The 15,236-nt window shown below is 36.5% G+C and overlaps 1 protein-coding gene across 4 annotated transcripts; it reads right to left on the reverse strand.

Moving 5' to 3' along the window:
• Positions 1-401: 401 nt before the first annotated feature.
• Positions 402-8,280, reverse strand: HTATIP2 (HIV-1 Tat interactive protein 2). 4 transcript variants are annotated; one of them, XM_026673810.2, is made up of 6 exons: positions 8,173-8,280; positions 6,464-6,638; positions 4,813-4,920; positions 3,776-3,913; positions 2,899-2,960; positions 402-1,396 (listed from the first exon to the last, which is right to left on the reverse strand). In XM_026673810.2, exons 2-6 carry the CDS (start codon positions 6,635-6,637, stop codon positions 1,180-1,182), a joined length of 699 nt encoding a protein of 232 aa, XP_026529595.1. In that variant the 5' UTR covers position 6,638; positions 8,173-8,280; the 3' UTR covers positions 402-1,179. The 4 variants fall into 4 exon arrangements, with proteins under 4 accessions (XP_026529595.1, XP_087812708.1, XP_026529597.1 ...); XM_087956582.1 differs by having other exon boundaries at positions 8,119-8,175; XM_026673812.2 differs by lacking the exon at positions 8,173-8,280 and adding an exon at positions 8,045-8,141.
• Between the last annotated feature and the right edge of the window lie 6,956 nt (positions 8,281-15,236).

Here is a 15,236-nt window from a genome sequence, read left to right on the forward strand (position 1 = left end):
GGTATAACCAAAACAACTAGCCATGGTATTATAGGGATGTGAAGCTTAAAACCTTTTATCTATGGAGATTCTCAGCCCTCCAGGTCATGGTTGTCCCAAAGGTGCTTTTTCAAGAGGCAACTGGACTTTCTGGTTTTTCTTTGAAGACATTTCGCTCCTTATCAAAGAAGCTTCTTCAGTTTCTTAGAGCTTCTCCTTGGATAAGAAGTGAAACGTCTTTGAGGAAAGTCCAGTTGCTTCTTTCAAAAGAACCTTTGGGACTTAAAACCTTTTAAAATCAATATTTTCCTTGATCTACAAAACACAATCATTTGATCTTTTTACTATCTCCATTCTATGCTTAGCGTCTGCCTTGGTGATCATTCACAAATACCATGGCAATAAAAATATTTTTTCCACTATTTTTTACATTTATTAAATTTATTTGCCACCCATTTCGTCACAAGGCAACCCATTTACAATTTTTGTGCACCTGACAACAAACCCTATCAGAGGGAGAGTAACATTGGTATAACAATATGAGAATTTTAGATGGCAGCAAGTACTGGACTTTGTAGCGTCTCTTTCTTTCTTCTCTCAAGTAAGTCATGTGTTTACTTAATGACCATTTTGCTTAATGGAACTTAGTCACTAAATGAGGGATTGGTGTATTAGACAGGCACCTGGGCAACAAATAAGCCAGTCTCTGCAGCAGCATATAAGGCCTGAAATGGGATTAACCTAAGTTCATCCTAACATTTCCTATAAAATATATGGGTAGCTACTGGGTAAATGTTTTTGCATTCTGCTTGATATTCCTGGATTTTGACCATAATAAAGTTTCAATCTTCTTTCATTCCACAATGCATTTTTAAGTTGAATTTTTAGCATGTTAGTGTTGAATCAACAGGCCATACACAATTCCATTGCTAATTAATTAATTAATTAATTAATTTTATTAAGAGGCAGGGTATGTTTAAAGCTTCTGAAACAGCACCAATGACATTAAGGCTTTTTTTAAAAGTTATTTTTGCATCACATGCTTCTGATGCAACAATCATGTCAAATGCAATTCACAGCTATTGATTATTCAGAGATCCTCCAAAGTATAAAAATATATGAGTAAAGCTGGGCTTGGGGTAATCAGTGAAACCCCTTCATTATAAAGCTATCCAAAACACATCCCTGCTTCTCCGTTGATTACTTTGACTGACCAAGGGCATGGATGGCTGCATTTTCCAGCACCTCCACTTTCTGCCCATCTTTTGCCGGCATCACTGCAATATTGGCCATTGCTCGGGCCACTGTCGTGGTAGGAATAGTCATATATGTGGGAAAGAAATGGGCTACCACTCCTAGGACTTTCCTGGCCACCCATTCTCCAGGCCGAGACTCCTGGCGATCACATAGCAGCACCCTAGGGAAGGGAGGCAGAAAAGGAACTTATTTTTTCTTAGTTATATGATATGAGGATTCTATTGCTCAACATAGCAGCAACAAGAAGGTAGTATTTTTTTATTTGCAACAAAGTAGTGTGAAGTAAGATAATCGCAAAGCAAACCACAGGGGAATGAGATAGGAATAGTGGGTTTTAATACATGAAAGCCATCATTATAATGAGTTACTGTTGGTTATTGATACAATACTCAGTAAAATTTGCTTACCTATCAATACAATATACTAAACATTTGATTACAAGTGTAACATTATATGGTACTAATACTTAAGATGGTGCTTCTAGCTGAATTGATTTTTGTCCTAGAGCAATATATTGGCTCATTTGTATGAATGGAAATATTCCAATGCTTCTCCTTGGTTATATAAGAGGGGAAAAAAGCAGATTTCAATAAAGCTCTAAGAGGTTTGTTGAAAAATTATGCACTGCTTTATCGTAAAACATTTAAATCTGTACACGGCTGGCAAACAGAAAAAAATCCTGTGTGCACTCGGCAGTTTACTGGTTGATTTTACTTCTTTTTCTTCAAGATTGGGAAATGAGGTGTGTTCAAGACCAGAGAGATGGTGAAGAAATAAAACCTCTTGACAAGACAACATCTGTTGCTGGGAGTGCCAAAACTAACCAACTATAGAGAAACCGTATTTAACTAGATTGTGTTTCAGTAGGGCACAGATACCTGTTCAGGCTGGAAAAGGACAGCCACACCATGATAGCTGCCTATTCGGTTCAGTTAGAAAGCAATGGCCCTGAGAGAGGCTGTTGTTAATACCTTCTATTAGTCTGTGTGGTTCAAATAATATGTTGAACAGCCACAGGTGAAGGAAAATGATTCTCTGTGACCTGCAGTGTGATGTGAATATGAATTCTGGATTTGCCATGGAAGGGCCAGGGCTTAAATTTCTGCTCATCGATAAAAAACAAAATAGGGTAGCCACTCATTCACTTACTCATTTGCACATTAATGTGCTTCACAGCATTGTAGCTTGGACTGCACCCACAATTATATACAAAATTAGCTTTTGAATCTGACTCTGCATAAATAATGCCTGTGGATTAAATTCTCAAATCTACTCAAAATCACCACTGGTATTAGTTTTGACCAATTTTTCTAACCATGTGCGAATGGAAGTATACTCATACTTCCATAGTTAGAGATCAAAGCAACATTTTGAAATAGGATACATTGCAATGTAACCTTTCTACATCTATGCTGCTCATTTGATATATTCTTATACTCTTTAACAACCCACAAGAGGTAAGATTATGAATATTTAAGCAACAACTAAACGAGCAGTTGAATCAATTAACTAATTTTGTTACAAGAAACTTCTTAATTAATCAGCAACACTCACAACTAATACAATTTCCTATGTGATGGAATGAGCATCTTTCAACATGCCCATCTACTGATAAGTCTGTCCTTCCCTCAGATTCATGATTCACAAATACAATATACTTACGCTGGTCTAAATATGGAGAATCGGTCAAATTCAAGTGCTTTAATCCTGTTTTCTACTTCACCCTGAAGAGGGAAGGAAAAAACAACCTTCATTGGATGAAATCTCTGTCTTGTTCATAGAAATACACAGAAGCTGAAAAGTATACACATCATATAAGGCAGAAGGAAGGAATCCTGAAGATCCTCATTTGACAGAGGAGATTTACCTCCTATTCTTAAGCACTATCAGGTTTCACTCTTAGAATTATAAGCTGCAGATAGAAAGTAACCTGCAGGCTCTGTAATGGCTAGAATTTGAAAAACCACAGATCCTCAGCCAAGAAACACCTTTCTCGTGAAAATGTATTGGCACCTACATTATGCTGCAGGTCATAGTGCAGCATTTTCTTTTGCACATATTACTTGAACAACATGGAATAACAGTTGTAATAAATAATAGTATCTCCTGGAGCCATTTTTCTAGAAGGGACTTGCTTCCTCTGCTGAAGCAATATTAATTGGGGCTATTGAGGCATGTCACTGAATGTATCTAGAAGGCATCAGGTTGCCTAATATGGAATTAGAGTGGTAGTCTATGCTTGGGAAAACTCAAATTCAACACCCAGCTCTGCGAACTATCTCACAGGGAGTTTTCCTCAGGCTTAAATTAAGAGTAGAGTAAAAAACAAGTATATAATCATGACCTCCTTGGAGGATACATTAAATAAGAAGCCTCTTTCTCTATCTAATCCCAAATGGCAGTAGAATGGAAGATCTGGCATTTCGTATATCAAGATTAAACAGAACCTGGGTTTCCAAGGACTCACCTAAGGAGAACTCTAAAACCAGGTGGTTCCCTGACCCATTGCTTATCTCATTTTGCAGCCCATCAGACATACCTTGGTCTTCAGATAAAGGAATCTGCTAGAGCTATCCGCACCTTTGCTGGACTCTAGGATAAAGTGGTGGCAGCCACCAGCTTTGGCTAGCTTTGCTGCATGTTCAACATAATCACGGTCAACACGCACAAATCCATCCTGTATTTATATGTAGAGAAAATAGCATTTATGTATTTGAAAAAGTCTCGCCTTTCCAATGACCTGAAATAAGTTAGAGCCTATTTGACATATCAAGAAATGACATATAAAGAATTATCCAACCTGAGACTTCAGGGCTCCAAAACCATGTTTATGACAATCAGGCACCTCAAAAATTGATATTAATTTTAATGCGGAAAAAAGGAAAAAAATTAAATACATGCTGATCAGAAAATAACATTATATTCATGCTTAATGAAATGTAAATATAAATGCAAATTAACTGAGATCAAATTTATTTTTTGATGTGTTGGATCCTCCTCCACCTTTCTTATGCACTCAAATTATGTGCAACCTTTGGTTCATCAGAGGTGCAAGATAACTCTAAAAAAATTGAACTTGTAAACAGCCAATTTGGGTGACTTGGATAAAATTCTGCGTTAACTATGAAATTTGGAAAAGATGGCATGCAAATTTGGCTACCATGGGCAAAAGCTAAACTAAGCTGATATGTACTTCTAGCTCCTTGGAAGAAACAGAGAAGAGTCCAACTTAATCTAAACTCTTCACACCTGTTCCTCATCAGGCCATCTCATTCCCTCAAAATGCCAAGCACCCACTTCAATCTTCTGTCTCACAGATCCCAAGGAACTTACCTTTTCCAGTTTGGTTCCTCCAGGTATATTGAAGTCCAATTACAATCAGTCCCCAGAGTAACCCAAACTATAGTCTAATATAGTTGGAGAATGCCAAATTGGGAAAGACTGAAACAATCTATGGAATCTGACTTACCAGCAAATTTCACTCTAGAAAACATTTTATACCTCTTAACTTCCTCTCAATCTTCCACCTTTTTCAATTCCTCCTTAACCCAGGTATAGCCCCTTTTTCATCCTCACCGCTCCAGCTTTGGCTCTGCTTGTCCCCAAGCAGCAAAATCCTACGTCATGTCCTTGGAAGGCAGCAGCAGATTCATCTAGCTTCTCAAAGTCAACAACTTCTTGGGCCTGGAAACAGACACCCCAAAAAATCAGACATGAAAGAAAGAACGGGAGACTCCAATGGAGAAAATGAAATATGTATGTCTCCCTGCTTTCCAAAACAAATGAAGACAGAACATCTCCTGACTAACAATGAAATCTCAACTCATGTTGATAAATTATCAATCAATAAAATGCACATATTAAAATGCACAACTTGGACAAGGCAGAGAAGGAATGCTGAAGTTTCCATCCAGATGTGGTGTGATAAGAAGGAGGACAGAAGCAAATGTTTTCTGCTAGGCTCTCTTCTTGTGGAATAAGCTATACTCTGAAATAAGAAAAGCACCGTCATTGTTGATGTTTAAGAAGCTAGTTAAGTTATGGTTATTCTGGAGAGCATTTAGGAATTGAAGAATTGAATAAGTTCATGTATCTGAGATAAGTAATGATATTGGTGGTAAATTACTGTGTTAAATTGTATTACAGTATTGATTATATATTACATGGTTCTTTTTTATTTTACTATATTTTGTTATATTGTTTTGTGTATCTATGTCTGTTTCCAAAGCATTTGAAGGCAAGACAAGAAGCAATGGATGGAAACTAATCAAGAAGAGAACTAAGGAGAAACTTCCTGACAGAACAACTGATCAGTGGAATGGCTTCCTTCCAGAAGTTGTGGCTGCTCCAACACTGGAGGTTTTTAAGAAGAGATTAGACAACCATTTGTCTGAATAGGGTTTCCTGCTTGAGCAAGGGGTTGGATTAGAAGACCCCCAAGGTCCCTTCCAACTCTGTTATTCTTTGTATCTATATGTAAGCCACTTAGATTTAATTGAAAGAAGGAGTATAGAAGTGTCTGAAATGAAAGTGCCAGTAAGCTAACTTAAGAGATACACCATATAAAAAGAGGCTCCAGTCTCCTGAAATACAAGTAACTTAGTATGATGGATATTATTGTCTAGCTAGCAGATAGAAGATTGAAGAAGACAATTTGGTTCCTCCAGTTCTTTTTTATATGACAGTTTTCTTTATGGCACTATATTATTTACATTATTTATGTACTATTTTATGTCCCACATAATTAGATTTCTATTTTTTTAACCATTTGGAGACAGTTGACAAGCAAGTGTTGGTAAACAAATAATTATTCGGTAGGCATTTAAAATTGCTTGACTGTTTTATATTTTGGATAGAGTATTGAATAATATTCTCAATTACTTATGTTTTTGAGAAACTTGTAAAGTGTCCTATTGTTATAGAGAAGTATAAAATAAAAATATGTAACATATAATTTATGACTATAAATATATTTCATTCACATTACCATCAAGGAATGTTGAGAGGTAAGACTGGATTTACAGGTAGCATAGATTAACATCATTTTTTCTGAGCACTAGGTTGAGGATGACTATAATAATATATAACAAAAATCCATGTGGTTAGCATTTAGAATGCAAATTAGGTCCCGAGAGACCCAGCTTTCAATCTCTATCCAGTTCTAAAGGGAATGAGAAAGGGGATAAAAACATAATTTTTTTTTTTAAAAAAATGTTTTGTTTCATACCACATTACTGTAAAGAGTCCCTTCAAAATTTAGCTTTCGGCGGCCAATGAGGGTCACTCGCGAGAATTTTTGCTGCTTTAAGATTTCAAGTAGCAATTCTTTCCCAGTTTCTCCAGAAGCACCCAAGATGAAACAGTTTTGTTTCTTCTGTTCTTCTGAACTGGAAACTGCCATACTGTTGGCAAGAAGCAGCAATATTTTTTTTTTAAAAAAATGCCATTTACAGTTCAGTTCTTTACATAATGCAGATGTTAAGTCCTATGAGGTTCAGTGACAGCTCCTCTCCCAAATAAAACTGTACAGGATTGCAGCTTCAACTTCACAAGAAATCAATTATTTGAAAACTGATAATAAAAATGGAAACACAGTGTTGTTGGAGCAAAGTAGTGTTTAATTTTTCCAAAACAAATCAAAGCAAAACCATACTTTACACCAAAAACAAAATCAACTTTTATAATTACTGCCAGACCATCATATGATTATGGCATGCCATAAGATCTATGACCTGAAAATAAGGATGAGATTATGCTGTCAATGAACTAGGCAATATCATAGCTATACACAAATAGTCCTTGACTTACACAATTGAGCCCAAAATTTATATTGCTAAGTGAGACATTTGTTGAGTTTTGCCCCATTTTATGACTTTTTTTGTCACTGTTAAGTGAATCTTTACAGTTGTTAAGTGAATTGGACTTCCCCATTGACTTTGCTTGTCAGAAGGTTGCTAAAGTTGATCACACGATCATAAATGTGATCAATCGTCATAAATATGAACCAGTTGCCAAGCATCTGAATTTTGATCGCATGACCATGGGGACGCTGCAACAATTATAAATGTGAAAAACAGTCATAAGTCACTTTTTTGAACGCTGTTGTAACTTTGAACAGTCACAAACAAACTGTTGAGGATTACCTGAACTGGCGTAGGCTGTTATATTAAGATTATAAGAACAGTCCAAACCAGTATATAGCTATAAGATTCTGTGTATTTGGAAGCAAATTGCTACCTTTTACCTTCACATATGTGAATAATAGACATTTTTCATCTTTCTCCAAAATGTACAGCATTGTATTACACATTTTTAAAAAAAAAATTGAAGAGGGCCCAAAGAGCCAAGAGGTTTCCCAGATCTTGTTGAACTACATATCCCAGAATCCTTCCCCATCGGCTTGCAGCTGCTTGGTCGTTGTTGTTCAGCAACAATCTCTAGAAATTGCTCCGGGCTGTCATTTACAACAGGGCGGGCACATTGCAATTAAAAACAAGGAGCTACTTTTCCTTTAAGAAGGATAAAAATAATAAAATAAAAGTCACTGAAGAGAGGCCTCGCTGTCTTTCTTTGACAACTCCGTTGCCTCCCCCGCGAGAAAGGGGACCCGCAGGGAAACATCGCTCGCGCGCCAGGCAAACAACCCTTCTCTCCGCCTTCTCCTCGCTGTCCTTCCCGGGGTCCTTCTCATTTTCATTCAGGCAAAACACCCAGCAACTATACCTCCACCACCACCCCGGGGCTGCTGTGGGGAGCCTCCCACCTAACCTAATTAGAGAGAGAGAGAGAAAACAAACAAACTCTTTACAGTCAGAAATACCGCGCCCCGTTTACGCGCCAGCCTAGCCAGTGGCATTTCAGGCGTCTGGACGGGTCACCTACGGGAGGGGGGCTTCGCTGACGGCTGTCCCAGCGGAGGAAGCGCCAATCACTCACCTTGCAACGAAGGCTCGGAGAGAAACCCAGGCGGAGGCGGATTCCCGCGTGCCGCTCCCCACAAAAGGGACGCATGCGCAGAGTGGTCCTGCCGCTTTGATGGAAGGGCATTCGCCTTTTTTTTTTTTGCCAGGGAAGAGGTGATGTCGCTGCTGGTGGCTCTTCCTCCGAACGGGTTTACCGTCCTAAAGGACGTTATGTCCCTCTTCCAAATAATTGATCTTTTTGGATTTTCTGGGAATAACCGATGAATTTCCCTCTCCGTAATGTTTCTTTTATAGCCGAGATTGCCTGGAGTTTGCAAGCCACCCAGAGTCTGTATGAGGAGAGCTTCAACGAATTTAATGAGATAAATTTAGAAATTTTCTTTTCAAGTAACTAATGAAGCATAGAACTGTAGTTTTTATCTGCAAGGATGGCTACTGTAACTGCCATAAAGTTAATTTAATGAATGTAGCAACTGTTTACCGTAAAATCTTAGTTATCTTAGTTCTTAGTTTTTTTCGAGAACGTCAAGGGAACACTGCTTTGTTATTAAACTCTTCGATGCAGCTTTACAGCTAAGAACGCTTAACTTGGAAACAGATTAATGGAAGTTAATTAAATTGAAATTATTATATTTTTTGTGATCAGACATGCACTGTTAATTTATGTTCTTTTTTTTTTTTTACTCTTGATTTTTTCTTCTAGCCATTGAAAAGGAGCTCCAGGACAAAGAACAAAATTAAATGAAATGCTCAGAATTAAATGAAATTTAATTTGTATGTTAAAGCTACTATTTTCCTCTCATATTGTACTATTTGATCATTCATACATTATGTTATTTGGAAGTTCAGAAGAGTTTCTTTAATTTCTTGTTCTTAACCTATTTTTTAAATGGATAGAAATTCTAAGCATCATTATTTTTCTAACATAAATAAAAGGAAACATAATAGATCTTCCCAAATTGGAATTAGTCCAGCTTAATTCCTCTGTTTGTTCAATCTAAATAATATGTTACTAGAAAACTGCACACAATCTCTAAATGAATTCAGCAAATACATCAACATTTAGAAACATTTCATTCTCTCAAGACTCATATTAAATATAGTAAAATAGCAATAGCACCTAGACTTATATACTGCTTCATAGTGCTTTTCAGCCAGTGGTGGGAATCCATTTTTTTTACTACTGGTTCTGTGGGTGTGGTTTGGTGGGTGTGGCAGGGGAAGGATACTTTAAAATCTCCAGTCAGAGGTGGTATTTGCTGGTTCTCCGAACTCAAAATTTCCACTATCCGTTCTCCAGAACTGCTCAGAACCTGCTGAATGCCACCTCTGTTTTCAGCCCTCTCTAGACAGTTTACAGAATCAGACTATTACCCCCAACAAACTGAGTCCTCATTTTACCAACTTTGGAAGGATGGAAGGCTGAGTCAACCTTGAACCACTCAAGGATCAAACTCCTGGCAATGAGCAGTGAGCAGAGTTAGCCTGCAATACTGCATTCTAACCACTGTGCTACCATGGCTCAAATGATGACTTAGTACATCAAAATAAATTAAAGAAGGGGACTTCCGGTGGCGTTTTCATCATGGACAGATCGAAGTCTGTGATTGTGCGCTGCTTCGATCCGTTGCTGTCCCTGTTGGAGGGCTCTGAACAGCTGGAACCATCCTGTAGGGGTGGTGAAGAAGGGGGAGTCCACCTGTCAGGTTGAGGGGAGCTGCATCTCCCTCGATCAGGTAAATTCCCTCTGAAGACGGGCTGTAGCAGTGGTCAGAAATGGCCACACTGAAGACGGAAGGCTATTTGGGAAATAAGATTGTGCTGAAGCAGTGAAGAAGCAGGCAGTGTGTTGACCAGGCAAACTGACATATGGACACTAAGGTACCCTGAAATTAAACCAAAAAGAAATTTTAAGAAAGAGTGCATTAGTGGCGGCCAGAGAAAGTGAGGAGAAAAATTGAATATAAAGGAAAGTGGCTTTGAACTTTGAAAGAGCTAAATTGAAGGAGGAACTCAGAAAATAGAAGAAAAATTTGTTTAAATTGAATGAACTTGAAGGTGTCAAAAAAGGGGGAAATTTGATAATTGGATCTATCGAACTATTGAAATTTAAAAGCCTTAAATTGGAAAAGAAAGTGAAAAGAAAGGGTGGAACGGAGAGTGCCACCTAATGGTAAAGGAAAATTTTTAGTGACTTTAAAAAGTGTCTGGTTCTTTTAAACTTGGAAATTGATACAAAATAAGAGAAACTTTGTTACACTAACATTGAAACCCTGAAAAGCGAAAACACAGAATACTAAGATAAAAGGGAAAACATGAAGAAATTACTCTGGGTTTGTTTGGTGATTTTGGCACAAATTTAAACTTATGGATTTTGGATTATTTGATGATTTTAGAAAAACTCAAAGAGAAGCTGATCGTTGGAAATAAACCGCAAAGACGCTAGTTGAATTAAATTACTGGATAACTGGTTTGGACTTAAATATTAAAGAAAGGGACAAACAAAGAAAATATAAAAGAAGTGTATAAAAATGGCAGAACTTCTCTTGGAACTTAAAATGGAACTAAGAAATATAAAGGAAATGTTACATGAAGGAAATGAATCATGCTGTATTGCCTTATAATTAATAGAAATGGCAATTTTGGAGAACGAACAACAAGGAGTGCCAGAAGGGGAGGAGCCGATTAAAGAAGAAGCCAGCTTTAATGAACAAATGGAACAACGAATGAAGGGAAAAAAATGGAAAATAAAACTTGAAGGTTTGAGGAGATAATTAAAAAGGGAAATGTTTGGAAAGCCAAACAAAGAAAAAGGAAACAACAGAAAAGGGAATTACAGAATAATCTTTTAAAGAGGGAGGAGGATAAAAACTGGAGTGAGAAACAGAGGGAGAAAATGAAGACAAAAAAAGGTAGAAAGAGAAAACCAGAAAATAAGGAGATATAAAAATTGAACAAAAATGAAAAGAAATTGTTTAGTTATGAGACATAGAGATAATGGGTAGATAAAGATTAAAGAAAAGGAATTCTGCAAGGTAATATGTTATATAAGAATATAGTTTAAAAAACAAATGGAACTGATCTTTTTTAAATTGGTTTATTTTTTAAGGATTATTGTTATATATGGATATAATTGAAATAAATGTGAAAATTGGAAGTCATGAAAAGAAAAATACAAAATGAATACAGTTAAAATGAATTATGAGGATTTTAATGAAAAGATTAATGTCAGTTTCTATAATTGAATAGATCAATATATTTTAAATAATGATTTAGAAAGTAATTGAGGGAAGGAATACCATGCGGAATCTAGCAATCTCTCTCTCTCTCTCTATATATATATATATCTGTGTGTGTTTGTGTTTGTGAAATATAGTAGGGGACTGGTATTAAATCAATGTGATAACTATAAAGTGATCATATGGTAAATTTTGATTATGGATTAAATGGGAATAAATTGAGGGATCTATAATAAAAGGGTGGCATACTCTGGGAATTAAAGGGGTAAGCTTTTAGAATCATTAGATTTAAGATGAAACTTATTGAATAACGAAATAAAAGTATGTAATAGAACTGCAAATGTGCTATTATAGAAGAGAATAGTTTGTAATCTGCATTCAGGAGCGAGATTGGTCTATAATTATTAATAAGTCTATGGTCTAGGTCCTCCTTCGGGATCAGCGAAATTAAGGCTCCCCTCCACGAGTCCGGCATCTTGGCTACTAGGAGTACCTCATTGAATACTTCCAGCATCAGTGGTCCAATTTGTTCTATGATTGTTTTGTAAAGTTCTACAGGTATCCCGTCCGGTCCTGGCGCTTTATTGTTACTTTGCTTCTCTATTGCTGACTTCAGTTCGGACCATGTTATATTTTTGTTTAATAATTCTATCTCTTCCTCTCCAATTGCTTTTTCATTTGCTTCCTCTAGATATTTCATTATTTTGTCCTCACAAACGTCTTCCTTTTTGTATAATTTCCTGAAGTATTTAAAAATGATCTCTTTTTTCTTCTCTATCTCCTCTTGCAAATTGCCCCTCTCGTCCGTTAATTGGTGTATCAATCTTTTTTCTTTCATTTTCTTAAGTTTGTGGGCTAACCATCTCCCTGGCTTGTTTGCGTGCTCAAAATAAATTTGTTTAGTCATTTTCAGACTACTCTCCAATTTTTCTTGTTCCAATAAATTTAGATTGTGTTTAGTTGTTATTAACTGATTCTGTATTCTTTGATTTTTGGGGTTCTTTTGTAGTTGGGTTTCTAAATCCTTAATTTCTTGTTGTAAGTTACTTTGTTGGGCATACTTTCTTTTATTTCTCATAGCATTGTAAGAGATAGTTATTCCTCTTATAAATGCCTTCATTGTGTCCCATATATTTTGTTTCGAAGTTAGCTCATTATTATTTTCTTTTAAGAAGAAGTTCAGTTCTTCTTTCAATTTATTAGTGTATTCTTCTTCTTTTTATTAAGTGAGTGTTAAGAGTCCATCTTCTTTTTGGTTTTCTTCTACCTCTCCAGGTTATTTGAATTGGGTTGTGATCAGCCCAGTCGTTTGGTAAGATTTCGCTATCTTTGATTTCATTAATTAATTCACCATTTATCCAAGCCATATCTATTCTTGTCCAAATTTTGTGTGGGTTAGAGTAAAAGGTAAACTGTTCTTTTTTGGGTTTAGTTTTCTCCAAATATCTACCAGATTCAGTTCGTACATCATATCCTTACATGGCTTCGAAAATTCTCTTTTTCCTTTTTATTCTTACTCATGTTACTATGATCCTTCCGGTAGTCAGCAATAGAGTTAAAATCGCCAATCAGAAAAATATTGCCATTTCCGAAATCTATTATTTTTGGTGAAGATGTTTGAAAAATTTACCTTGATCATCATTTGGGGCATAGATTACTACCAGTAAAAATGTAATGCCATTAATTGAAGTTTGTACCACCAGGGTTCTTCCTTCAGGATCCGCCCAGATTAACTCCGCTTTTAAATCATCTCTCACTTATATTGCAATACCTTTCTTTTTGTGCTCATCTGCTGGTGCTGTGAATAATTTTCCCAGTTTCGGACAATCTAGAAATTTCTCCTCACTTTTCCTAATGTGTGTTTCTTGTATGCAAACTATATCAACGTTTTGTTTTATTAGTTTATTTAGAATCCTCTTCCTTTTAGCTCTTGAATTTAGGCCGTTTATGTTGATGGAAAGGATTTTACTTCCTTCCTCCATTTACTTAAGTCTGCCTCACTTTTTGTCTCGTAATTATACGGCTCTCTTCTTGTAGGAGGTATGGGGATGTTTCTACTCTTTCTTGTTGTAAGTTGTCTTTTCCTTGAGTTTGGACGGGTCTTTCTTCCTTGTTCCTATGGCGGTTCCGATCTTCCTGCATGTTCCCTTGGGTTTCCTCCTTAGTGTGTTGATCCTCCGTGGTTGTTAGCTGTTCTAGAAAGTCTTGTGCTTGTTCTATTGAATCTATTTTAATTTTCCTTCCCTTCCACCATATTAGCATCCCTTCTGGAATTTGCCATTTAAATGAAATTTCTTTTTTATTTAAGTGGTTAGCTAAAAATTTATATTCTTGCCTTAAGGCCCTCACTTTTCTTGGAATCTGCTTGAGAACTATGATCTCTTTGCCCATATATAATACTCTCTCATCTCTGGCCATTCTAAGTATTAGGTCTCTCACGCATCTTCTTGAAAAGCGGATATGGATCTCCCTTGGGCACTTGTGACGCCTTGCGTAACTGGTATTCACCCTATAGACTTCGTCGAATTCTTTGAGTAAGTCATCTTTTTCTTTTCCAACTAGATCAGCCAACAAACCTGCCATTAATTGTGCTAGTTCTTCATTTTTGGATTCCTCCACGTTTTGGAACCTTAGGTATGCCGCTGCTCTGTCCATCTCAAGTTGGACCAAGGAATCTTCCATTTCTCTATTAATACTTTTAAAGCCTTCTTCAGTCCTTTCTAGGTTCCTCTCTGCTCGTTCTGTCCTCCTCTCTATTTCTTTTATTTTTATTTCAGTTCTTTCCATAGCCAATTGCATTGTCCCCACCTTATCTTCGACTTTTTGTATATCTGCTCTCATCTCCTCTTTTAATTTCCCCATTTCTTCCTTCAGTTCGCTAATATCGGCTCTGGTCTCATTGTGATTCCTAATCATAATCTCCTGCATTCTAGACATTGACTCTTGCAGGGATAATAGTGTCGCTTGCAGATTGGCATTAGTGACAGTCGGTTTTTTCTCCTGTCAAGGTCTCTTCTATAGTTTTCTGCGTTGTTGGAGAGGCAGTTGCCAAAGTTGTCGTCAAGGTCTGGGTGTTCTTCCTTCCCGTTTTCAGGGCTGTGGTTGTTGTGGAAGTCATCTCTGATAAGATTTGTTTTTGCAATTGGATAATGTTAAGAATATTTTCCCAAATCACCATTCGATGTAATAGCCCTTTAAATGTGATTGCAAGTCTATTTACTAAGCTTACACACCAAGTTATTTTAGATCTCTTTCTTCGACCCAATTTGTCGCTTAGGCAGTTTAAATTCCAATTCAATAAAGTGTTATCACATACTATAAATAGAATATTATCAAATATTATATATTAAGTATTATATATTGTTCTCTATACTAAGTTCATATACCAAAATTCATTAATTATATTTAACCCCTAATAAATCAATATCATATCAAATCAAACTTATTTACAGCTAACAAACAACTCTGAAATTTCTCACTTTATATATACCTTTGTCCTATAATGTAATTAATATTCAAGGTTCCAGTTAATCTAAGTCGACCCAATTTAACAGACCTTCCAATTTTTGTATATTCAAAAGACTCTAATCAGTAAACCCTAATAACAATAATAAGCAGTTTGCCTTTACATCTATATTTATAATTGTTATAGAGAGAAAGGAAAGACTAAGAGAGAAAGGGAGAGAGAAAGGGTGCGGGAAGAGAAGGGTCTTTTAGATTTCAGGGAATCACTAGACACGTATCTGTGGGATTAGTTCCATAGAAAAACAAGTCTGAGTTGGGGCTGGTGTTATAGTCTTATAGCCTTTCTTCCTGGGTGCACCGAAGGAGCAAAGGG

This window comes from Notechis scutatus, chromosome 2 (assembly GCF_049901735.1).
Source record: "Notechis scutatus isolate UNSWTSFEM ecotype Mainland chromosome 2, rNotScu1.2, whole genome shotgun sequence".
In the NCBI taxonomy this organism is placed as follows: domain Eukaryota; kingdom Metazoa; phylum Chordata; class Lepidosauria; order Squamata; family Elapidae; genus Notechis; species Notechis scutatus.